Source organism: Phoca vitulina, unplaced genomic scaffold (genome assembly GCF_004348235.1).
Source record: "Phoca vitulina isolate PV1807 unplaced genomic scaffold, GSC_HSeal_1.0 scaffold55, whole genome shotgun sequence".
NCBI lineage: Eukaryota > Metazoa > Chordata > Mammalia > Carnivora > Phocidae > Phoca > Phoca vitulina.
Genome location: NW_022589758.1, coordinates 2,244,568 through 2,269,426, shown reverse-complemented (window position 1 = coordinate 2,269,426; position 24,859 = coordinate 2,244,568). Strand labels below are relative to the sequence as shown.

At 40.2% G+C, this 24,859-nt stretch overlaps 2 protein-coding genes across 2 annotated transcripts in view; both read right to left on the bottom strand.

The window, feature by feature from the left end:
* The window catches only part of ZRSR2 (zinc finger CCCH-type, RNA binding motif and serine/arginine rich 2), a 29,737-nt gene extending 17,591 nt beyond the window's left edge, over window positions 1–12,146 (bottom strand). The window contains exons 1-5 of the mRNA XM_032389543.1: window positions 11,725–12,146; window positions 11,230–11,309; window positions 6,790–6,868; window positions 2,593–2,701; window positions 2,301–2,387 (exon numbers count right to left, since the gene is read on the bottom strand). Of these exons, the coding sequence (XP_032245434.1) occupies window positions 2,301–2,387; window positions 2,593–2,701; window positions 6,790–6,868; window positions 11,230–11,309; window positions 11,725–11,765 (396 nt within the window). The 5' untranslated portion in view covers window positions 11,766–12,146. The remainder of the gene's footprint in view (window positions 1–2,300; window positions 2,388–2,592; window positions 2,702–6,789; window positions 6,869–11,229; window positions 11,310–11,724) is intronic.
* A 4,934-nt stretch (window positions 12,147–17,080) lies between these two features.
* CA5B (carbonic anhydrase 5B) overlaps window positions 17,081–24,859 on the bottom strand; it is a 42,401-nt gene continuing 34,622 nt past the window's right edge. Inside the window, 2 exon segments of the mRNA XM_032389587.1 lie at window positions 17,081–19,299; window positions 24,806–24,859. The exon segment at window positions 24,806–24,859 is cut by the window's right edge and continues 1 nt beyond it. Coding sequence (XP_032245478.1) covers window positions 19,120–19,299; window positions 24,806–24,859 — 234 coding nt within the window. The 3' untranslated portion in view covers window positions 17,081–19,119.

Here is a 24,859-nt window from a genome sequence, read left to right as displayed (position 1 = left end):
ATTCAGTCTCCAAGCCAGGGCCCCACCGCCTCTCCCGCCACACACCCCAGCTCTGAGTACTTATCCTTACTAAGCACTCCCCTCATCCAAACCGCCGTCATGTCCTACCTGGAACAGTGGCCTTCTAACTGCTCATTCTATTTTCATTCCTGTCTCCTTGGTGACCACTCCCTGCTCTCCCCTCCTTCTTTATATACAAAAGTTAGAATGATCTGGTAAAGGTATAGATATAAATTAAATGAAGTCAAACCCTGCTTAAAAACCCCGCAATGGCTTCCCATGACACTTAACATAAAACCCAAACTCCTCCTTCCAGTCCACGAGGCCTTACATGAGCTGACCCTGCCTACCTTCCTGACCCCCTCCCTCACCCCCACCACTCTCTCCTTTGGTCTCCAAGATTCAGGCACCCTGACATCTTTTCAGCTCCATGCTCAGGCCTCTTCCCTCTGCCTGGACCCCTTCTCCCCAAGATCTTTGCACTCAGGTATCAGCTCAAACATCGGCTCCTTGGACAAGTCTTCCTTGACCAGGCAATCTAAAGAAGTACATCCCTATCCCAATCACTATCACATGACTCTATTTCTTTATAGCACTTAACATATCTCATAGCACTTAAAATTATCTTTTTTGCTTACTTATCATCTGGCTCCCCCATCTAAAAAACTCAAGGAGAGCAGGTACTGTGTTTTTCACTGCTCTTATCCCTCTACTAGAAAAGTATCTAGCACACAGCAGAAACACGGATTGCATATCCCTTTATACATGCTTACAACCTACCTCATTTTACCTGCCTCTCCATAATGTCTCACCTGACTTCCTTTGAAACAAAAGCCTTAGCTTTTTTAAAAGAAGCCTTTGCTTTTATCTGATGCCAGAAAGACTTCAATTGAGAACATTCTACTGTTAAAATGAGAATCGATTACTCTATAAAAACAATGACAAGCTCCCAACAACTTCCCTGCCCCCTAAAAAGCTAGCATGGTCTCGCCTCATCTGTAACGCAGTGCTCAAATGAAGGTGTTAAAAATCTGCACTGGAGGGGCGCCTGGGTGGCTCAGTCAGTTGAGCATCCAGCTCTCGGTTTTGGCTCAGGTCATGATCTCATGGGTCATGGGATCGAGCCCTGCATCAGGCTCCACGCTCAGCAGGCAGTCTGCTTGAGGATTCTCTCCCTCTACCCCTTCCTCTGCTCGCGTACTCTCTCTCACATGTGCTCTTTGTCTCTCTAAAATGAATAAATAAATCTTAAAAAAAAATTTGCATTTTTTAAATAACTGATGACCTGACACACAAAAAACAAAGTTTGTGGAGGCTGCTTCTACCCTATCATGACTAGGATATAAACAAATGCATTTTTCTCCATGAAAACTACCCACTTTTATGCTATTCAAACTTGGGAATATGATAGAAAAGATACATCCTGAGGAAATCAGTCAAGGAATGATGAGCTGTGGGATCTTGGAAATAAATACACTGTGTTAAGGAATAGCAGCAAAATATACCAAAGCAATCTTTAAAAGATCCGGAAAGATACATACATATACTTATAGATTCTTTTTTCTAATGAGTAACTATGTGTTAGCTACAACGGCCTTTATAGCCAAGTTGGAAAGGAAGTCAAGATTTAGCAACAAAAAATATTTCCTAATTCCTCAATATTGGAGTTCCTGATTTTTTTTTCAGTCAATTCATTCTTGCTGACATGTTATAAGCAGTTAAATGTCTTATTAACTCAGTAAATGTGAACACAACAGAAAATATTCTCTAAATGGGTCAACCCATATACAACAATCTCAGAAAAACACTTTGGTGTGAATGTAAAGAGCTAGAGCAAAAATACATTCGCTCTGGGGTGGGACAAAGTGGCAAGCAGGGGCCAGCTGCCTGTTTTTCAAAATAAAACAACAGAGTTTTATTGGAACACAGCCACAACCATTTATTTACATATTATCTATGGCTATTTTCATGCCGCACCAACAGAGTTGGATGCTTGCAACAGAGACCATACACACCATAAAGCCCCAAATTTTTACTCTCTGGCCTTTACAGGGAAAGTCTGCCAATGTCTGGTATAAACAGGCAGATGGGCAGTTGAAGGAAAAACTTCACTGCACAGACCTAAAGAAGAGATAAGGGAACTCTAACGTGTATCTGTACTAAAAACAGGACTCTTCCTAGACAGGAAAACAAAGCCCAAACCCTGATATGCCTACAGCTCATTCTTCAGCCCCAGCCCACACCGTATCTGTGCACCAAGAGGATACGCAGTGCGTTTATCCTCCTGTGACAGGAATCACCTCTCTTTCTCTCTTCTCCTGTAGCTTCTGTTCCTCCTCTTCTCTCTCCTTTCTCTGCTGCTCTTCCCATTCTTCCTTTAATTTTCTCTTTACCGGAAAAAAGAAAGAGAAGGAACGGTAATTCTTGTCACTCACTTTTTGAAAACATTTAACATATGGGGCAGATAAATGAAAAACTTTACCACTGGTAAAAGGGGTACTACCCATTTTTTTAAGTTCAAGATCTGTAACTCTTACTGAGAGTTATTTTGGTTAACTAATTAGTTAGTTGGCCATCTGATTAATATCATACCTCTTGTTCTTCCTGCCGTTTTCTAGCTGCCTCTTCCTTTTCCCTCTTTCTTCTGAATTCTTCTTGTGCCTTCTGCTCCCGAAGTAACCATGCCTCATGTAATTTTTGCCTACAATGTAATGATGTAATCAAATAAATGAGCACTAGTTTACAATTACATACACACAATGATAGCAAAATGACATATTTGGGAATGATTAAGCTATCACGAAAGGTATTTTCTAGAAAGCAGTTAAGTGGAGGGTGAGAGGAACAGAAGATATGAGTAGTGATCTTGGAAAAGCACTCTGTCTCAGTAGCTCTCTTCCTAGAGGGTAACAGCTGAAAATCCCTACTTCTACATTTCCTATCTGTGACATCTTTTACATAGAATGAGGACACTACAACTTTCCCTTTAGGTTGACCATCAGGATGTTTAGGTGTCAATAAAGATGACAGCAAGTCTCAAGGCACCATCTAGCTTTTCACGTTCAGAAGGTCCTACCCTTCCTCTTCTATGCATTTTACAAGCGGCACCCGCGAGACCGCAGCACTATGGAAACCTGGCATCTGCCACCCTCTATCTTTGCCCTGCTCCTCTAGACAGTTAAGAGTCCGCCGTGACTTGCCCCTAGCATGTAAACTGCTCAAAAAAAGGAACTAAAACTCTATTTGAGCATGTTTTAAAATAAAGGAAGCTACGGGTTTTAAGATGACAAGGAGTTATACAAATAAATTAGCAGGTGTCTAGTTTATTTTTAAAAATGACCAATTACAAAGAGTGATGTTACCTTAAAATGGCAAGCATCTCAGACATTAATACCACAAGTTTCTAACTGAAAGATGGGTTACATTTCTTTTTCTTTTCCTTTTTTTTTTTTAAGATTTTATTTATTTATTTGAGAGAGAGCACACAAGGAGGGGGAGCAGCATGCAGAGGGAGAGGGAGAAGCAGGCTCCCTGCCAGGCTCGATCCCAGGACCCTGAGATCATGACCTGAGTTGAAGGCAGCTGCTTAACCGACTGAGCCACCCAGGCGCCCCGTGATGGGTTACATTTCAAAAGTTCAAAAGCCAATCAGGTGTTTAGAACTTAGATTGCATTTTCCCACTGAATTTGTAAAAGGGAAGTGAAATACGAGAAACAGTTCTGTATTACTTCAGCAACATTAGGCATTACATAAGGTTTTAGGTATAGCCTGGGGAACCTATTCACAATTTCAAATACCCTATGGGAAAAGAGATTTCATTTCCAACTCCACATTTCCGGAGCGTATCTTTTCACCATGGTGGAGGCAGACACATCACATCGGTCAATGGTCCTGTGCATGTTGTGGGTTATGTATAGATGTTTCAGTGTGCAGAATTCTGACTTAGGAGTCTTTTGAGGAACATATTAATTGTATATAAACCGAACCAAAGCGCATATAAATCTAAGACCTCAAGAGTCAAGGTTAGAGAATTGAAATGTTGGTAACTTGCATATACCGCTGAGAAGCAGAACTGAAGAACTCCCCCGCAATGGGAGGACTTGAGGAGCATCTAGCCTGGCTTCCAGCAGTGTCAGGCTGTGCCCTGGGGTTGACCCCAGTCCTCCACCCGCCCCCTGACCCGTTAAAATGCCTGCCTGACAAAGCTCAAAGCTGCTGGGAAAACGGACTCTCCGCTCTAGCCAAAACAGGACCATTGGCCCCTGCCCTCGCTCTTAGAGCATTTACTAAAAACGGCTTATAACTGTGACTCGGTCTCTCTCAAGGACCTGAGAGCCCTTTCTTGGAAATGTAATCTTTAAGAAGGAGAAGGCTCCTGTGTCCCAGCCTCTGTAAGGCTAGAATCCTAACTTCCCTGACTGCCTGCTAACAAGTGCAGCTGGCCTAGTCCCATTTACCCCGCCCAACCCTCTGTCCTTCCTCCCCTCTCTAGTTCCCCTGCGCCCCTGCACTCCTCCCGCACTCTCCCTTGTAAAGGCGCTGATCGTCCCTACACAAATCCAAATGGAGCTCTTGCCCCTACAGTCTGGAGTAACGCAATCCAAGCTGACCTCACCACTTTATCGTCTGCCTGCATTATTCTCGGAGGCTATACATCTGCTTTAAGGCAGTACATAAAGCCGTACGGTATTTCCACAGAATTCATTCTCTTGCTTTTCAACAACAAACTATCATGCGACTGGTACAGGAACAAAGATCAAAGGAACACAAAGATCTGGTTACCTGATTTAAAAGAAGCACCTCAAATTAAATGGGAAAACAACAAAAATGACCCCTATTTCAACCATATACATCATCTTCATCATAACAGAAATCTCTAACAACCAGAGTTATTACAGCATCTCCTATCTACTAACACTAGGTTAAGTGCATATACTTGCCACCTCATTTCATCTCCCCAATTCCATGAGGTAGGTACTAGGATTGATTTTTTTTCCATTTTTATCTCTATATTTAAGACAAGGAAATTGAAGCTTAGAGAGATAAGCAACTTGAACACAGCTAGTTAAGTGGCAGGGCCAGGACTAGAAGGCAGTTCTGGCTCAATCGACTCCATGTTCTCAATCACTACTACATTTTCTTTTGGCATTTTGCTGATTGCACCTATTTATGTGCTTAGGTGGAGAACAGGAGTGAATTACATGCAAAGCAGCAACATTCCCTACTAAACATGCCACTAAATAGCTAGAGAGTGTCTATAAAGTTTTCTTACTCCTTTTAAAAATATTTTTTTATTGTGGCAAAATATACATACCATAAAATTTAGGATTTTAACCATTTTTAAGTGTACGGTTGAGTAGCATTAAGCACATTAACATTATTGTGCACGGTTTGGGAAAAAAACTACCCCCTGAAAAATACTGAGAGAAATAGAAGATTTTCATCATCTTGGGATGGAGGAGGCCTTTTACAGTCCAGACACCACAGTCAGATATCATGATGAAAGTTGATGACGTGAAAATCAAATTACGATAGGTAATGCCATAAGTCAAGTTAGGACTGATGACAAATGAGAAAAACATACATCACACATATGACAGATAAAGGATGAATATCCTTAATCAGTAATAACCTTGCTTACAAAATGTAAAAAAATGTATCCCAAAAGAGAAAGGTGCAATACTTAAGCAATCTAAAATAGGTAATAAAATATATTAAAAAAATACACAAACTTACTAATTAAGAGATGTACATTTGAAACAATGAAATGCAACTTTTCACTACAGGAGTTTTAAAACTTGATGCCTGGTGTGAGTGAAGAAGGTATGGGGATACGGGAACCTTGATTCACTTCTGGAAGGGCTGCAAAATGGGGTGCCCTTTCTACCCAACCATCGACATTTTACATGTACTTATCCTTTGATCCCAACAATTTCATTTCTAGGCATCTTCCTGAGGAAATAATAGGACAATTACCAAGGATATATAAGCATGGATACTCATGGCAACTTTTCATAGAATTGTAAAAATATGTGAGTATAAATTAACAGTAAATAATAGGAAATAGGAAATTCATGGTAAATACTAAGTGAATGTTATTTAATAGTAAATAACCCAAATCTCCATCAGTAGAGAACTACAGATTATGAATCAAGAATAAATTATGCTACATCTATACAATGGACACTATGTTGCCACTGTAATGGTTGAATCGGGTACCTGAATCAACACTGAAATACAGGTCCTACATATTAAGCAAAAAAAGCAATGAAAATGCATAAATAACCTCCCATTATAGACATAAACACATACAGTACATCTACACTCTTATATTTTTAACAGCGGCTATCTTTGGGTATGCTGAATTCATTGAAGCCCTTTCACTCTTTATACTTACTTCAATTTCTTTTTCAAAAACATTTTCAAATTAGCAAAAATAGTGAAAAATACTCCCATTTAGAAAAATGAGAACATCTAATTTTAGTCTGTCAGGTGGAGATTTAAATATTTTATCCAGGGTTATTTTATAAGACCTGTTTTGTACAAGGTGTTATAAAGAAGACCTGTACTAGTTCGTAAAGACTTACATTATTTTTCTTTTTATTATTTTTTTTTCTTAAGTGGCATGGAGCCCAACACGAGGCTTGAACTCACGACCCTGAGATCAACACCTGAGCTGAGATCAAGAGTCAGATGCCCAATGAACTGAACCACCCAGGTGCCCCAAGACTTATAATATTCAAATAAAACAACTGGATTCATGAGGAAGTTCTCCGATCACTGCTGACCTCTCGATCTCCAACAGCTTCTCTTCTTCTAGGTGTTGTTCTTCAATAAAAGCATCCTCCTCCTCCTTCTGTGAGAGTCCTAAGGAAATTTAAAATGTTTTATTAAACGATCCAAATATTGTAAAACCTTGGTCAATGATTCAGGGGGAAAAAAAGATAAAATCTAATCTTTACAAATATGGTACGAATCTGTTTTTAAAGCCTTCTAATAAGGGCTCCAACCAACCAAATTTGAAACAATTTGAAACCCAAAAAGAACAATAATGGTAGATAACACATTCAATTTAAAAAACTAATTGATGGGGGCGTCTGCCTTCGGCTCAGGTCATGATCCCAGGGTCCTGGGATCGAGCCCCACATCAGGCTCCCTGCTCAGCGGGAAGTCCGCTTCTCCCTCTCCCACTCCCCCTGCTTGTGTTCCCTCTCTCGCTGTGTCTCTCTCTGTCAAATAAAATCTTTAAAAAATAAAAATAAAAAATAAAAAATTGATGGTTCCACAGTGATACTCAAAAAAGTGGTGGAGTATGAAAAGGAACATTCATCTTTACAGAAGAATGGCAACTAAAAAATGTAGAAAGACTTAAGTGGAAAGGTCATTTTTGCAACCCCAACTAAAGAACTGATTTTTTAAAATATGCTAAAAACATCGGATGAAAACTTGTTGGGAAGAAAATACTTACACCATCTCAGAACATCAGCTCACAGAGGAGTACTAATTACAAAGGGGAGACATCCTTTACAATGGAGGCATCTGATTGACAACACTCTGACCACTTGTAGCAATACTAGGAGTGGAACGACCTGACATTACAGGCCTCCTGATGTGTGCAATGAGAAGTACACAGCACCGGCTTTGTAGTATTTGCCATAAGGAGTGTAACCTGAAGCTAATCAGGAGAAGACAGGCTAATCCAGAATGTAGGGCATTCTACCAGACAACTGGCTTGAACTGTTCACAATCATCAATCTTGAATTGGGAAAGTTCAAGTATGGCCTGCATATCACACCACTGAATTACTGTTCCTTACCTGGCTGCAAGTCTGATATTATGCTCCTTATTCTAAGGAGACACAGGTTGAAGTATTTAGGGGTGAGAGATCATGGTACCTGCAACTGACATGCAATGAATTCAGAAAAAAATATGTACAGGGGCGCCTGGGTGGCTCAGTCGTTAAGCGTCTGCCTTCGGCTCAGGTCATGATCCCAGGGTCCTGGGATCGAGCCCCACATCGGGCTCCCTGCTCCGTGGGAAGCCTGCTTCTCCCTCTCCCACTCCCCCTGCTTGTGTTCCCTCTCTCGCTGTGTATCTCTCTGTCAAATAAATAAATAAAATCTTTTAAAAAAAAAAAAATGTACATATGTATCCATCTATATAGGGAGTAAGGCAAAATGTTAACACTGGCAAATCTGGATGATGTGTTCATGGATATTTATTGTACCATTTTTTCAACTTTCTGTACACTGGAACATTTTCAAAATAAGAACATGGGAAAATATCTTTAATATAATAACTTATTATATAATAATAATACATATATATATAACTTCCCATTCAGAATTTAAATTTGGGGGAAAAAAGGAGGAAAACTGAAGTGATCCTAAGGAAATATAACAGAAGATCTCAGGCTTCAAGGAAAAAGATTTTCTGTCACATATGTTGAGTATAGGTCTAATCAAAGGCACACCCAGTCCTAGATAATTACAATTTACTTAAGTAAATTTCATTATTTCAGCACCTGAAATTAAATAGGTAAAAAAAAAAAAAAATTAGGATAAGTTCTAACTCACAGAGAATAAAATCTAATTATTCAGATTATTAAATGAGCTAATGTACATAAAGGGCCTTCCAGAGAACCTGGCACAGGAGTTATGACTGACTGACCCATAGACTAGACATTGCCTGGCACAGCTGATATTCAAAACTATCTGTTGCCTGGAGCGCCTGGGTGGCTCAGTCGTTAAGTATCTGCCTTTGGCTCAGGTCATGATCCCAGGGTCCTGGGAGAGCCCCGCATCGGGCTCCCTGCTCAGCGGGAAGCCTGCGTCTCCCTCCCCCACACCCCCTGCTTGTGTTCCTGCTCTCTCTCTCTCTCTCTGTCAAATAAATAAATAAAATATTTTAAAATATATATATGTATATATATACATATATGTATCTGTTGCCTGACTCAGTCACCCCTTTATCCTCCCAAAAACAAGCTCACACTCCTCGGAAGTGATCATTAACAGTACTGGGTGTAGCATTTGCTCAATACGTACAATCAAACATATGCAAGGATACATATTAAGTATAGTATATCTAATTGTATCATACATATAACTATAAATTGGAATCACGCAACTTGCTTTTTATTCTTAATGTCACTTTAATTTCTGACAAGGCAGCTCATTTCAGGCTATTTCAGGTAGAACTGCTGAAGAGGCTACCTGTAAATGAGAGGTCAATATTCCAGAAATTTCTACCACTCATTTTCCAATTCACTCTTAACAGCAGTTCTTATAGACCATCTCCCTATTCTAGCCTTCTGGGTATTGTTTGCCCATCCAATGTGTGCTACAATGAACAGCAGTGTTTGGTAGGCCACACTATTCATGAAGCACCACTAAGAATTAGGAGTTGGAATGGGCCAAAGTAGGAGCAGTAGTCCAGAGACAAATGCTTAGACTTGGATCTGCCATTAGCTATATAATCCTGACCAAACCTGTGACTGTATCCTTCAACTGACTAAACTGCCGAAGAACATGATCCACCCGGCTCTCCACAAAGGCTCACTCTGAAAGCACTTCGCGAAGTCAAAGGTTGGGGGGGGGGGGGAATCCAATGCAATAAAAACAACAGCTCTAGGATTTAAAAGAGGGAAAAAAAGATTAAGAAGTTAAAAAAAAAGTTATATTGGAAGAAAACAGGTTAAGTAAACAAAGGTAGCTGAGATCGCTAAGGGGGTGGGGGAGGGGCGGGGGGAGACAGACACCAAGGGCATCAATAACTCCAACCTACCCTGTTTTTTCCTTTTATCCCTGATGCTTTGTCCTGCCTTTAGTGGTCCAGTTTTAAATAAAAGAGAGATGCTAACACAGGCCACAGGTAAACATCCTGCTCCTCCCATTCTAAATATTCCAAGTATTGGTACTAAAAATAATTGCTAGGCAACTCCAAGGGTAAATAAAATGCCTATAGTTATGTTTCACAAGGCTAAAGAATACTGGTTACTTGAGGCCCTTGCCTGTGGACTGCGAGAATCGTCTAGATACATTTTTGCGATGTATACAAATATCAAATCATTACAATGTATACCTAAAACTAATGTGTCAGTTATACGTCAAAGGAAAAAAAAAAAGAAATGTCTGAAGATTTGCCTGCATAATCTGGATGGCAAACATTATAATGCAGTACTACTGTGTGATTTCAGTGCTTCCATCTGCATTTATAACTAATATATAATTTTATAAGTTAGTACTAATTTCATTGTATTAAACAGGCGGGTTTAATATATATTTGTTAGATTCTGCCATGTGAAGGACAAATGACACCATCGCGAGTACAGATGAAGGTGCCACAGTATTTTAACAGGAAAAAACAACAACTGGTAAATAACTACAGTGCAACAGTAGTGGCACTCCCAACTCCAATCAGTACCATGTTCATGCTGAAAGCTTGTTTCACATCATCCCTAACACTACATTAACGCAGATTTGAAGTTTACTGGATGTGTAATTTCACCCGGTTTTATAATCTTGTACATATATTGTTTTATAGTCAAATAAGAGTTTCATATCTGGCTTTATGCTTATATATATACTTCAGTGGCATTAATAATAATTTGAGTCAACAACGGGTCTCTTGTGTTACTCAAGTTTGAGAAAAATTCGCAAAATGTCTAAACCCCTCAAGTCCTGTTTTTTTGTTTTTTTTTTTTCAAAGATTTTATTTATTTATTTGACAGGGAGAGACACAGCGAGAGAGGAAACACAAGCAGGGGGAGCGGGAGAGGGAGAAGCAGGCTTCCTGCGGAGCGGGGACCCTGATGTGGGGCTCGATCCCAGGACGCTGGGATCATGGCCTGAGCCGAAGGCAGACGCTTACCAGGTGCCCCTCAAGTCCTGTTTTTCAAAGGAAAAGACTCGCTGAATACTTACTATGTGCAAGGGCAGTGCTAGCTGCTGTAATTCATGACGCCTGCACCTGTAATATCAGATACTTCATAAATACTTACACATAATCAGTGGTTGATTCACCATGACCTTTTCCTTTTCCCCCCGCTTCAGTACGTTAATATCGTTTCTGAAGTGGGTCTAACATAACTTTACTTGGGAGGCAGTAGCCGCTGTAATTTTTCAGCAGACAAGTACTTGGCTTCCTTCTGGCACTGGGGCTTCAAGTTAGGACGGGAGCGGAGAGAGTAATTTCATACACAGAGAACAGGCTGAGGAGTCGGTTACCTGAGTCCCTCAATCGAGCCAGTTCCTGCCGACGTTTCTTTCGTTTCGCCTTCTTCAGGGCGGCCCTGTACTTTTTGTGGCTGGAAGATTGAAACAGGCACACACCAGCGTCAATTGACCGCACCTGAGGCGCTGCCTGAATGCCAACCCCCCCGCACCCCGCCGCGCCCAGTGACAGGCAATCGCTCGGGTGCGCGGCAGTGAAATCTTGCTTCCCGGGTTTTAATTACGGAACACCATTTACTATCGCCTCGCCATTCCACGACCAGATGGCAGGTCTTTTCCATCCCGCCACCTGTTCCCCTCCTCGCCTCCCTGAACCCACAGACGCCCGTGACAGTTCGGGGCGCACCCCCGGGAAGGACTCCAGTGGCCGCAGTGGCTCGCCTGCTTGGCCCAACTCCCCTTTCCTTCCTGCTTACACATCCTCCATGTCCAGCCTCGGGAAGCTCCGTCCCCTCTTCTCGTCAGCTCATCTCCCCCAACCCAGCTTACCTTGGTTTCTCCGGAAACATCATCTTCTCAGACGCCGCCATTTTGCCAGGGCGCCACACACCAGCACCCCCTGACCAGAGGTGGCCGGAAGAGGCGGGTTTAAGAGAAAGGGTGCGGCCACGCGCAGGCGCAGGTGCCGCGGGGAATCGGGCGGAGGGGAGGGGTCCTCCTTCTGGGAGGAACAAAGACCGAAGACGGGAGGCTCTGGTAGGCGGCTAGTCTTCCAAAACTGCATAAACGTCTCCTTCCCGAAAATTCCTACCCCTCCCTGAAAGTAATTTTTCCCTCCTAGCGCTTCCCCATTGCCTTATCACTACCTGCCCCCACACCAGAGTGGTCTGTCCTGTGTCAGGAAGTTAAAGTCACATTTCTCTTTGTCTCTCTCTCTTGTCCTCATCCACTCACAAGACCTCGTCCCACGCACAGTCACTCGCCTAGCTTCCCAGCCTTACTTGTCCAGGCTCCTCCTTCTGCGGTTCCACCTATCAGCCCCTCAGACAAACTCCAGAGTCCGCCCCCTTCCATTCACACCTGCCACCTCTATAGGGAAACCAACACTTGGGCTGCGAACGTGTAACCTCTGCTCGCAAGGAATATGCAATCTAGAGGCAGAAAAGGACCAATGCATAGATAAAATAATATAGTACAGGCAACGTAGTTTACTTAACAGTCCACCGGGGATTCAGGGAGAACTTTCTGATGCCTGAGTTTTGCAGGAAGGTAGCCTTTACCCAGGGGGAGAAGGGTGAGATTCCCAGGTGGGAATGGTAAATCGGCATAAGCAAAGGCACTGAGAAGTGAAACAATGTGGAATCGGCCAGACCCCCAAGAATTTTGGCAATCGAATTTAAAGGGAAGTTCCAGAGTATCAAGGAACACAGCGTAGAGATGGGCTGGGCCTGGGTTATGTAGACGGGCCTAGTAAACCATGCTCAGAGGCTCTAATTATGTTCTGTAGCCAACAGGGAACCATCGAAAAGCTTTTAAGTTGAGGTTTCTTGTCATATTTGTGTTTTAGGTAAATTACTCTGGTTTGCAATATAAAGGATGAAGCTGGACTATCACAGTCTAGATGAGCAATTAAACTGGGGCAGTGAGAGTAGGATTGAGAAAGTAAAATCAGCCCTGCTAATAATCACACTGTGATGTACATATACAAGGGCAGAGACAAGACCAAGAACAAAAAATGCTTCTCTTGAGGACATGCTGCGGCTGCAAAATGATTAACAATCCCCATCTTTCAAGGAAGATTGGATAACTTCCCTGGCCTAGCTTTGTTCCTCTCTCCTCCAAATCAAAATCACTGAGGTACCCAATTACTAAACTGCCCCTGCTTCTAGTCCATCCTTGGAATCATTCAGCAGACGCCCAAAGTGCATAAAGCCTTGCCCTATTCCCTCTTGCAGAGACACTTGGAATAATACACCTCCAAGTTGACCTTGTCCAGCTCAGTGCATCAGTAATTAGTGTCATAAACTTTGAAGTTGAAAATTTGAGTCAACAACGGGTCTCTTGTGTTAAGTTTGAGAAAAATTCGCAAAATGTCTAAACCCCTCAAGTCCTGTTTTTCAAAGGAAAAGACTCGCTGAATACTTACTATGTGCAAGGGCAGTGCTAGCTGCTGTAATTCATGATGCCTGCACCTGTAATATCAGATACTTTTTTAATCAGTTGTATAAATATAGATTTGCATGTACTTTTCATATTAATATACATTAAGTATTTTATTTCACTATCTTAGGTAATAACTGTAATCTGGAAAATATATAAAGCCCAACGGGGTTACTGGTTACTTGAGGCCCTTGCCTGTGGACTGCGAGAATCGTCTAGATACATTTTTGCGATGTATACAAATATCAAATCATTACAATGTATACCTAAAACTAATGTGTCAGTTATACGTCAAAGGAAAAAAAAAAAAGAAATGTCTGAAGATTTGCCTGCATAATCTGGATGGCAAACATTATAATGCAGTACTACTGTGTGATTTCAGTGCTTCCATCTGCATTTATAACTAATATATAATTTTAGTTATATATTAGTTTAGTTTCTTCCTCTCTTGGAAGAAAACAGGTTAAGTAAACAAAGGTAGCTGAGATCGCTAAGGGGGCGGGGGAGGGGCGGGGGGAGACAGACACCAAGGGCATCAATAACTCCAAGGGGAGTTATTAACAATAATAGATAAACCCAAGCCTTGGCTCTCTGATCTTGAGTAAACTCCTTAATGTCTAGTCCTCAGTTTTCTCATCTGTATAAATCAAGGTAGTGATAATAGTTCCCAAGTGCGTACTATATGTTGGCATAGTGCCTGACAACAGTGTCGGGGAAACCCAAGCCTTGGCTCTCTGATCTTGAGTAAACTCCTTAATGTCTAGTCCTCAGTTTTCTCATCTGTATAAATCAAGGTAGTGATAATAGTTCCCAAGTGCGTACTATATGTTGGCATAGTGCCTGACAACAGTGTTTCTGACATGTTAGCTGTTGTATCATCATCACTGATGTGAAAACTCCCTTACCTCCTCAAGAGTGGGTTGGTACTTGTCCTGCATATGTTCCTAGCACAAGTATTTCACCTTTGTAACACCTATCACACGATATTATACTTTGTTGCCTTCACAAAGCTGCTTCTTGCAATAAATTTTAAATTCCTTGAAGGTGGAGACTTAGTTACAGCCCCTGACTAGAGAATGCCCTGAGTGGCAAAAACTGTAGCTGTGCAAATCACCAATTTTGCTGGTTCCTGTGACCAGGAAAATCGTAGAGAATCATTGAGAATTGCTACCATTCTGAAAGTGTGACTGGGTTGCTGTAACATTTCTTATGAGTTAGACCAGACTTTCCTGTCAGAACACTAAGTAAGAATGTCTTCTAGGAAGGGCGCCTGGGTCACTTGGTTGAGTGTCTAACTCTTGATTTTGGCTCAGGTCATGGTCTCAGGGTTATGAGATTGAGCCCCACGTTGGGGGCTCCACACTCAGCGGGGAGCCTGCTTGGGATTTTCTCCCTCTGGCCCTCCCCCTGCTTGCACACACGCTCTCTCTCTAAAATAAATAAATAAATCTAAAAAAAAAAAAAAAAAAGAATGCCTTCTAAGAAGATGCTCCCAATTAAAAAAGGATACAGACTTAGATTTTATTTTATTATGATTTACAAATGAATGTAAATCTCCTTTTATAGGCATTAGACATTTATCCTCAACAATTAACCACTGAATTCATTTTCATGAACAAGCTTGAACTGCTCAAATTAACTTCATTACATAAGTTATTCTAAAAGCCAATTTCATCTCAAATTATACCTACCCACATTTGAATTCAATAAATCATTAGATAAAAATAAAGTATGTAAAAATTTTAATGCAAAGATACATTGTACTATGATATCCTAATAAATAGAACAATGTAATCTTTACTCTGCAACATAACATTTTTCTTGGTTCCTGACATACACCATCTACTTATTCTCAGGTATGTACATTTTAGTTTATCCCCCCTCTATGGGAAAATGTCTAAATTTTAATTTTACATCATCAGTAGAAAATGGAAAATAAAATGACCAAAGAATGACCCATAAATGTATCCCACATTTATTGCAAGCATAAAGGGAGAGCAAGAAAAAAAATGTCTACTCTCTGAAAGCCAGACTGGGACTCTTTGAATTAATTTGTTTTTTTTCTTGCTCTAGTAGGACTATGGTACTAGGATTCACTGAATGGTCAGTGCAGAAATTCTCAGGAAAGGATATTTCATTTCTCACCTACCATTAATTTCAGGATTAGTCACCAGATTTACTCAGGGACATACCATGGGGTCTCAAGTCCTCTCCAACCGTCATTGCTATACCAAGGGCTTTATATATTTTCCAGATTACAGTTATTACCTAAGATAGTGAAATAAAATACTTAATGTATATTAATATGAAAAGTACATGCAAATCTATATTTATACAACTGATTAAAAGAGGAAAGAACTGGGGTGCCTGGGTGGCTCAGTCGGTTAAGTGTCTGCCTTCAGCTCAGGTCATGATCCTGGGGTCCTGGGATCGAGCCCCACATTGGGCTCCCTGCTCAGCGGGGAGTCTGCTTCCCTCTCTCCTTCTGCCCCCCACCCCCAGCTCATGCTCTCTCTTGCTCTCTCTCTCAAATAAATAAAATCTTAAAAAAAAAAAAGACGAAAGAACTATGCATCAATAATGTTTATTACTTGATTCTTTTGTTTGGTGGTAAGCGCTAAGCAACACAACTACTGGTGGTTTGAGAAGGAATGCTGGCAGAGTCGATATTCCCACCTAGAACCCAAACCAAAGTACCATTTCTGAAGAGTGGTTGAACTCAAAAAGTGGGAATCAGAATGTACACAGGGATGACAAGTGTCTTAGTCTGTTTGGGCTGCCATAACAATGTACCATAGACTGGGGAGCTTACAAACAACAGGAATTTATTTCTCACAGTTCTGGAGCCTGGAAGTCCAAGATCAAGGTGCCAGCAGATTCAGTATCTGGTGAGAACTTCCTCACTGGCTCTTTGATGGCCATCTTCTTGCTGTATCCTCACATGGCTGAAGAAGTGAGAGAACTCTCTGGGGTCTCTTTTATAAGGGCACTAACCCCATCAGGAGGCACCACCCTTATGACCTAATCACCTCCCAAAGGCCCCACCTCCTAATACCATCACACTGGGGGTTAGGTTTCAACATATGAATGGGGGGGCCATAAACATTCAGTTCCTAATAAGAATGCATTACTATTTACATGTAAAGTAGCCAGTATTGTTTAGATGTACTCATTATATGATTAAAATTAGAGCCTATTCGCTTAAATAAACTATATCCATTTTTGATCAGTAACATTTTATAGGAAAGAATTTAACCAATAAAGTTGAATTAAAAAGACAATAAAACATTAAGTAGAATAGGTATCAAGTAAATAATGTTGGTTCTTCTAGTGACACAGAAAAATACCTAAAGTGATTACAGTACTGTAATTTTGCTAATACTGCACCAAAAGAAATGTGTCCCTCGGTGAGCAAGGGAAAGACATCTTCCCCAGTTTTTTTGAGGGGGATGCCTGCTTTTAGAATAGCCAACTTTACCCTAGCCCACGTAGCTCTGGAAAGGAGAAAAGGACTGGCAGCTTGCCCTATTGGAATGTCAGCAGATTGTGCACTGATCTGACAGAAAGAGGTGAGCTGAGGAGTGGGTGGTTTTTGTTTTCATGCTTTTCTAATAAATCTGTTAGGAGTTTTCCAGTCACTTTCCGATCTACATGGTAAAGGATGTCCCACTAATTTTAGAGATATTGTACATATTAAAAAAAAAAACTAATAGGAAGAAAAAGCCATTCAACAAATATTAATATTGTAAAGGAAGTGTTTTATTATAATATTTAATGAAGATGAGCAGCAATGTTAATACAAAATTCTTTCTCAAGCCCTCTGACAGACCTCAAGCCCATTTTCCCCCTTCAAGTTTAGGAAGGTACAAGTAAAACACTTTTGGAGGCACAAAAGACAAAAAGTTTCTTGTTAGGGTGTATAGTAGCCCCGGAATCTGCAGCACCCCTTTGGAGATCATATGGTTAAGGTGGAACCACACCTCCCCAAGGCAGTTTCCATAACCTCTATGGAGAAGGTGACCAAGAATTTATCATGCAAACCAGGACATGATTGAGAGTGGGAGGATGCTGTTAATCACACCAGAACACCAGGTGCAAGTGAATCATGAGTGGCAAACCGGGACACACCCAATAAATACATCTTTGTAGCTCTAAGATTTAAGGGCAAATCAGGCATTGGTACGTTGGTTCTCACTCCAATTTGGAAGACTCATTGCAAGAGAATTGTGCATGAGGAGTTTGCAAGAGGCCTGGGAGGGAAGCCTATGTGCTCTGGAAAATGTGTATCTTGTGTGTTTACCCTTTTAAATAAAGGTAACTATGGTTTGAACAGATCAATTATATACAGTTAACATAAACTCCCCCCCCCACATTTACCTTTTTAAGAATTTTATTCATTTTCTTCCCAGAGAAGGCGTGCATTTTAGAAGCAAATGCCTTCGCCCCCTCCCTTTTTTAAGAGCAGATATCCCCCCAAACTTACACAGACAACTCCAACCTTATTTGTTTCCTACTGAATGTATTATTTATTTTTAATTGTGGTAAAAGACACATAAAATTTACCATCTTAACCTTTTCCAGTGTACAGTTCAGTAGTGTTAAGTCTACTCATCCAACCTTACCTTGCAGATCAGATGATTAGCATACTAATGAAAGAAATACTACTAGTAAATGCAATATGAGTTTGAACACAGGCTTATAGGCAACTAGAAACATTCCAAGATATTTACAAGCAAAGGCAACAATGGCATGGATTCCTCAGAATATGTAGAATTCTCTAGATTTTTAGCCTGTTAAGTTTCTCTCCTTATTACTGTAGCAAAAGTCTTCTAAACCACTGTTTAAATTGGGAAGTTTATGTTGAGCACCTGCCTTGCAAAGAACCTCAACTAATGAAATAAAGTTCAGACAGTTTTCAAGGGAAGTCAAGATAGTTCTGTCATTGTGGAAAACATATTTTATGAAAGCGTACAAACAATGCAAAATAACACTATAAACTATAGACTGTTATATTACTAGTCTTTCGAAAAAGATTTCTGTAAATATGTCATGAAAGAATTTTAAATTCTAGGCACTTCAGGCATTTTCTTTAAAATGTTCTGCATATGCTTTCTATATGATCAAGTCCTGAAGTAATATATCTAATCTTCAGAAGTGCAAAAGGATTCCCAGTTATAAGTAAAATCTTGTTTTCTCTGAACTACAAAATATTTTTTCTATACCATAAATTGATAGTAAGCATATCATGTACTAGGAATGACAACTGAAGATCAGGGCAAATACTGAGAAGGCCTCATAAAAGAATATACATTCATGTTTTAAAATAAAATATACCTAAAACCATGGCCAATGTTCAGCGAGCCAGGAAGTACCAGTTTGGGCCCTAGGGTTGTTTCTGAAAGGCCTGCCTTCTGGATGGTGTCTGTGCCTTTCTAGTTGTTAAATATTTTGATTACCATCCCTACTTATAACTCTACAGAGCTACTAATAAACATAAAAGGGCAGCGCAGAAATATCAGACATAAAAAGACATTACAATTACCAACAGGTTGCTGTAAGGAGAAACTCCCGTCTTGTGCTGCTACTTCAGCGTTAGATGTCATTATCAGTAAAATTAAGAACTTGTTTACCAAAGAGCTTTCCTCAAAGACTGACGAAGCACTGCCACACCAAGAAATGCATATCTATAATTATTATTAAATGCAGGTGTTTAGAATAGTCCAGTTAGCAATTTTTAAAAAGCTAGTATTTATTAAAGCAAAGTACTGCTTAGAGATGAGCACCTTAGGGGGTCACTTGGCTAGTTGAAGGCTGGGGTTTCGCTTGTATATTCAGTACATAATCATGACGGAAGGAAGAGCGGACAGTGCGATTCATTAGGGGCTGAAGGGGGCGGAAATTGTCCACCATTCTTTTCTCTTTCTCCCCCTCTGAAGTGAAAAGCAGGGTCCGAAACTGTTCAAGCTAGAAAGAGAAGTAGGAAGCATAAATAATTTCAACAGAGTAACAGCTTAACTTTCATTTTTACAATTCTGAAACATTCTTCCACAACTAGATACAGTACAACTTCTTTCTGGGTAGGAATGCCTTTCACTGCTAGATAGGGATTAAAATGTGTAGGGAGGAGAGTGAGAGGAGGTGGTAAAGCCAATGTGGTACTTGGAATCTGAAGACTGGGGGTCAAAGGCCCTGTCCCCCACATATTGGCCACTTGCCAAGGACAAGTTACTTCATCTTTGATTCTAGGAACCTCATCTTCATTTTTTTAAAGATTTTATTTATTTATTTGAGAGAGAGAAAGAGAGAGCAAGCACAAGTAAGGGGGAGCAGCAGTGGGAGAGGGAGAAGCAGGCTCCCCGCAGAGCAGGGAGCCCAACGCCGGACTCGATCCCAGGACCCCGGGATCATGACCTGAGCCGAAGGCAGACGCTTAATCGACTGAGCCACCCAGGTGCCCCTAGGAACCTCATCTTGGAATGGGCAAAATAACTAGCCTACAGGATAATACAGGGAAGACCTGATGCATATAGTAATGGTGCTGAAAATGTTTTATTTTTTCAAAATGTAACTAAATCATTAACATAAACAATGTATTCTTCATTGCTCACTGTACCTGGGCATTGTGGGGAAGGCAGTGTATGTGGATATCTTTTTAACAGGCAGTGGGATACCTACCCCCTGCCATCACTGTCCAAAAGAATTTGCTGTGATGATAGAAATGTCCTCTGCATGATTCATTATGGTAGCCACAAACCACATATGGCTACTGAGTGCTTGAAATGTGGCCAGTGCAACTAAGGAACTGAATTTTTCTGTATTTATTTATTTTTAATTTTCTTAAGTTTATTTATTTATTTTTTAGTAATTGCTACATCCATCGTGGGGCTCAAGCTCACAACCCCGAGATCAAGACATGCATGCTCTATTGACTGAGCCAGGAAGGCGCCCTGTAACTGAATTTTTAAATTAATTTTTATTTTAATGTGTATATATATATATTTTTTTAAGATTTTATTTATTTATTTATTTGACAGAGAGAGACACAGCGAGAGAGGGAACACAAGCAGGGCGGGTGGGAGAGGGAGAAGCAGGCTTCCCGCGGAGCAGGGAGCCCAATGTGGGGCTCGATTCCAGGACCCTGGGGATCATGACCTGAGCCGAAGGCAGATGCCTAATGACTGAGCCACCCAGGCATCCCTGTATTTATATTTTAATTTAAATGGCCACATGTGGCTGGTGGGTAATGGATTGGACAAAAAGTACAGTACAAAAGGAGCAGCCCCAGATCAAGGGCTTGTTCTCTAACATGGCAATAGCATCACTCACCCCCTGGCTTTCTGAGCAACCGTATTTTGGAACACTTGACTTCAAGCCAGCCATAAGATCTTTTCACAACATTTCTCCTTACTCAATCAGGCACACTGCAACTATGGAGAGGACAGCCTGGGGCACAGTAGGCAAGCATGTTTGGATCAAAGACTTCAGGTCAAGTAGAGCTGCAGAGGCAGGACTGTGACCAGGGACAAGTGCCAAACATAGTGACCATACTTGCAAATTATACATATACCCTCATAAATTAAGAGCATGTCCAAGTAGTTAAGATTTATTTTTATTCAGCTAATTGCAAAAGATTAGAAATAACTCAAGTATCATTAATAAGTTACATTAGGGGTGCCTGGGTGGCTCAGTCGGTTAAGCGTCTGCTTCAGCTCAGCTCATGATCCAAGGGTCCTGGGGTCGAGCCCTACATCGGGCTCCCTGTTCAGCGGGAAGTCTGCCTCTCCCTCTCGATCTGCCTCTCCCCCTGCTCATGCTCTCTCTCCCCCTCTCTCTATCTCAAATAAATAAATAAAATCTTTAAAAATAATAACAAGTTACATTAGATCTATAAAATGGACTAGTACATTGCCATAAAAAATACTGAAGATAATGCTTATTATCTATAAAATGTTCTACATATCACTGAGTGAAAAGAGGAACAAAATGGTAGGTACAGAATGATTCCATTTGGTTAAGAAACTTATGTATATTTATGCAGATAAAAGACCAAAAGGATTTATGTGTATCTGTATAGATAAAAAACCAGAAGGATTTACCCAGTGACTGACACTGATTATAGGTGACTGGGATTATAGATGACAGCTAACATTTTTTTTCTCAATGAATTTTCTGTGTTGAGATTTCATTTGAAAACTCCTCACATGGGCCACTGACCCTCTGATTTATTGATTTTACTGATTTATTTTTCAGTGTTATATCAGTTTTTAAATATGAAGGATAGATGCAGACTAAATGTATAGGCCACCAAGCCCAGGCTTATGGACAGTTAAGCTCTCTATTTTTTGTAATTTGTTTTTGGTGGTTTTTATCACACAGATTTAAAAAAAAAAATTTTGTGGTCTAACTTACTAGTTACTTTCTTTAGGACTTCTGGGTTTGATAAAATGTTAGAAAAGTTTCCTCCATTTGGAGGTATAAAAGATTTCTCTATGCTTGTCCTAGCACTTTTATGGTGGTGTTTTTAACATTTAATATATCTGGAATATATTCTTGTGTGAGGTCTGAATGGTGGATCTAACTTTTCTCCCCCCAATGTCTGCCCAGTTGTCCCCCAACAGCATTTACTGAGGAATCTCATCCCTACCGCCCCCAACTGAGATGAGATGCTACCTTTATCACAAACTAAATTCTCATATGTACTTGGCCATATTCCTGAACTTACCACTTCTGACCACTCTTCACTTGTGTGTCAGTACCACACTATTTCATTATTGAGGCTTTATAACTTTGTGGATCTAATCATCTCTCATTTTTTCTTTCAGAATTTTCCCTATTTATGCCTGTTTGTTTTTCTGTGTGATTTTAGAAGTAGCACATCTATCTAAAAATCCTATTGGCACAGTAAATGGACCACATCAAATTTAGGGAGAATAAACAATTAATGGAGAATAACAACTGAAAGAGAGTTGACATCAAAGGTGTTTTTATGCTGTCTTCTGATTAATAGCGTGGTATGAATTTTATGAATTCTCTTATGTCCTTCAGGGATGTTTTAAGTTTACATGTTAAATTTTCTTGATAGGCTTACTCTAAGGTATTTTATATTTTTGTTTCCATTATAAACAGTGTTCATTCTTCTATTATAACTTTATATCATTATATCCTTTAACTGATTATGATTTATATATGTTAAATATATTGATTTTTATAAATTAATATTATACTCCACTAATTACTGAATTACCTTATTTTTGAAGTAGTTTTTTATTGTTTCTCTAATTTGTTTTTTCTTTTTTGGGCTAATCATATTGGATACTTCAGGAACATAATACAAAATTGTATATGGTAATAATCTTTCTCTATTAGGCATACTATTTATTTTTGAACTGAGAGCAATCCCTTTTATCAAGTTAGGGAACTCTCCATTCATTTCTATTTTATTTAAAAATTTACGAAATTGAGGGGTCCCTGGGTGGCACAGTGGGTTGAGCATCCAACTCTTGGTTTTGGCTCAGGTCATAATCTTAGGGTCATGGGGTCAAGCCCTGCTTCAGGCTCCAAGTGCCGAGCTCAGTGAGGAGTCTGCTGAAGTTTTTCTCTACCTCTCCCTCTGCCCCTCCCTGTGTGCTTGCTCTCTCTCTAAAATAAAAAAACCTGGGGGGCCTGGGTGGCTCATCGGTTAAGTGCCTGCCTCTGGCTCAGGTCATGATCTCGGGGTCCTGGGATCGAGCCCCCCATCGGGCTCTCTGCTCAACAGGGAACCTGCTTCTCCCTCTCCCTCTACCTGTGGCTCTGCCTACTTGTGCTCTCTCTCTGTGTCAAATAAATAAATAAAATCTTTAAAAAAATAAAATAAACCTTAAAAAATTTTTATTTTTATTTTATTATTATTATTTTTAAGATTTTATTTATTTATTTGACAGAGAGAGACAGCTAGAGAGGGCACACAAGCAGGGGGAGTGGGAGAGGGAGAAGCAGGCTACCCGCCGAGCAGGGAGCCCGATGTGGGGCTCGATCCCAGGACCCTGGGATCATGACCTGAGCCGAAGGCAGACGCTCAATGACTGAGCCACCCATGTGCCCCACAAACCTTAAAAAAATTTTAAAACTGAATAGTGAATTTTGCTAATGCCTTTTAACAATATATGGAAATGGTTATATGATTTTTTTTTTTTTTAAGATTTTATTTATTTTTTAACAGAGAGAGACACAGCAAGAGAGGGAACACAAGCAGGGAGAGCGGGAGAGGGAGAAGCAGGCCTCCCGCCGAGCAGGGAGCCCGATGTAGGACTCGATCCCAGGACCCTGGGATCATGACCTGAGCCGAAGGCAGACGCCCAATGACTGAGCCACCCAGGCACCCTGGTTATATGATTTTTCTATGTAGATTCACTGATATGATGAATTATATTAATATCATTCCTAATAATGAACCATCCTTACTTTGCTGGAATATACACTATTTGGTTGAAGTGTATTATTTCTTCTAATGTACTGCTAGCTTCTATTTCTCATATATTATTTTTGCTTTCTTTAAAATATATTCTTCAGAGGGGTGCCTGGGTGGCACAGTTGGTTAAGCATCGGACTCTTGGTTTCGGCTCAGGTCACGATCTCAGGGTCATGGGATTGAGCCCCATATGAGGCTCTGTGCTAAGCATGGAGCCTACTTAAGACTCTCTCTCTCCCTCTCCCTCTGCTCCTACTGCTCATGCTCTTTCTCTCTCTCTCTCTCCCTCTCTAAAATAAATAAATAAATCTTTAAAAAAATTAAATATATTTTTCAATCTTTAGTTTATCTTTATTTTTTGGTCCAATATTTGATGGATGTTGGTATCTGTTATCCTGACTTCATAAAAAAGATTTTGGAAGCTTTTGCTCTTGTGAAAATGCTTTGTAATTAATAAAAAGCCCATAAAGCAAGCATATACAAATATTACTGTAGTTTAGTTCAATTATGAATTAAACAGGATTTTGTTCGTTGACATAGTAATCACCACTTAAACTTACTTTTAAAGAGAAAATAAACTCCAAGTTCAAAACATCTGACTTAGAATTTCTGGACAGACATTGTTGGATTCTGTCTTTATCCTGAGGTTCCAGAGCAAAATTTCCTTATGGATTTTAAAGGGTTTTGAGCACATCCATTTCCAGCCTTCATTCTTCCCTTTAAAAGGGTCTTGTTTATATAGAGATTCATATTTATATATAAAATACACAATGCATAAGACATATGTCATTGCCAAATATGGAAGTAAAAAGCTTGTTTCCTAAATTTTAACTCTTCTCTCTAGTTGACTTGAAGCATTCCCTAATTTATATCCAAATTTTAAGACAAGATATTAGCACATTTTAATAAAAATGTATAAGCATTACAGGATGTTAACAACTGATGCCAAAGTCGGAGGCCAGCCTTGTTTTAAAGGGGCAGGCTAGCATTTCCTCAGACAGAAATGTGGGAAGAACATACCTGATCATGATCAACCTCTACGGGCTGCTTCTTAATGATCCAGGTGACGGACTC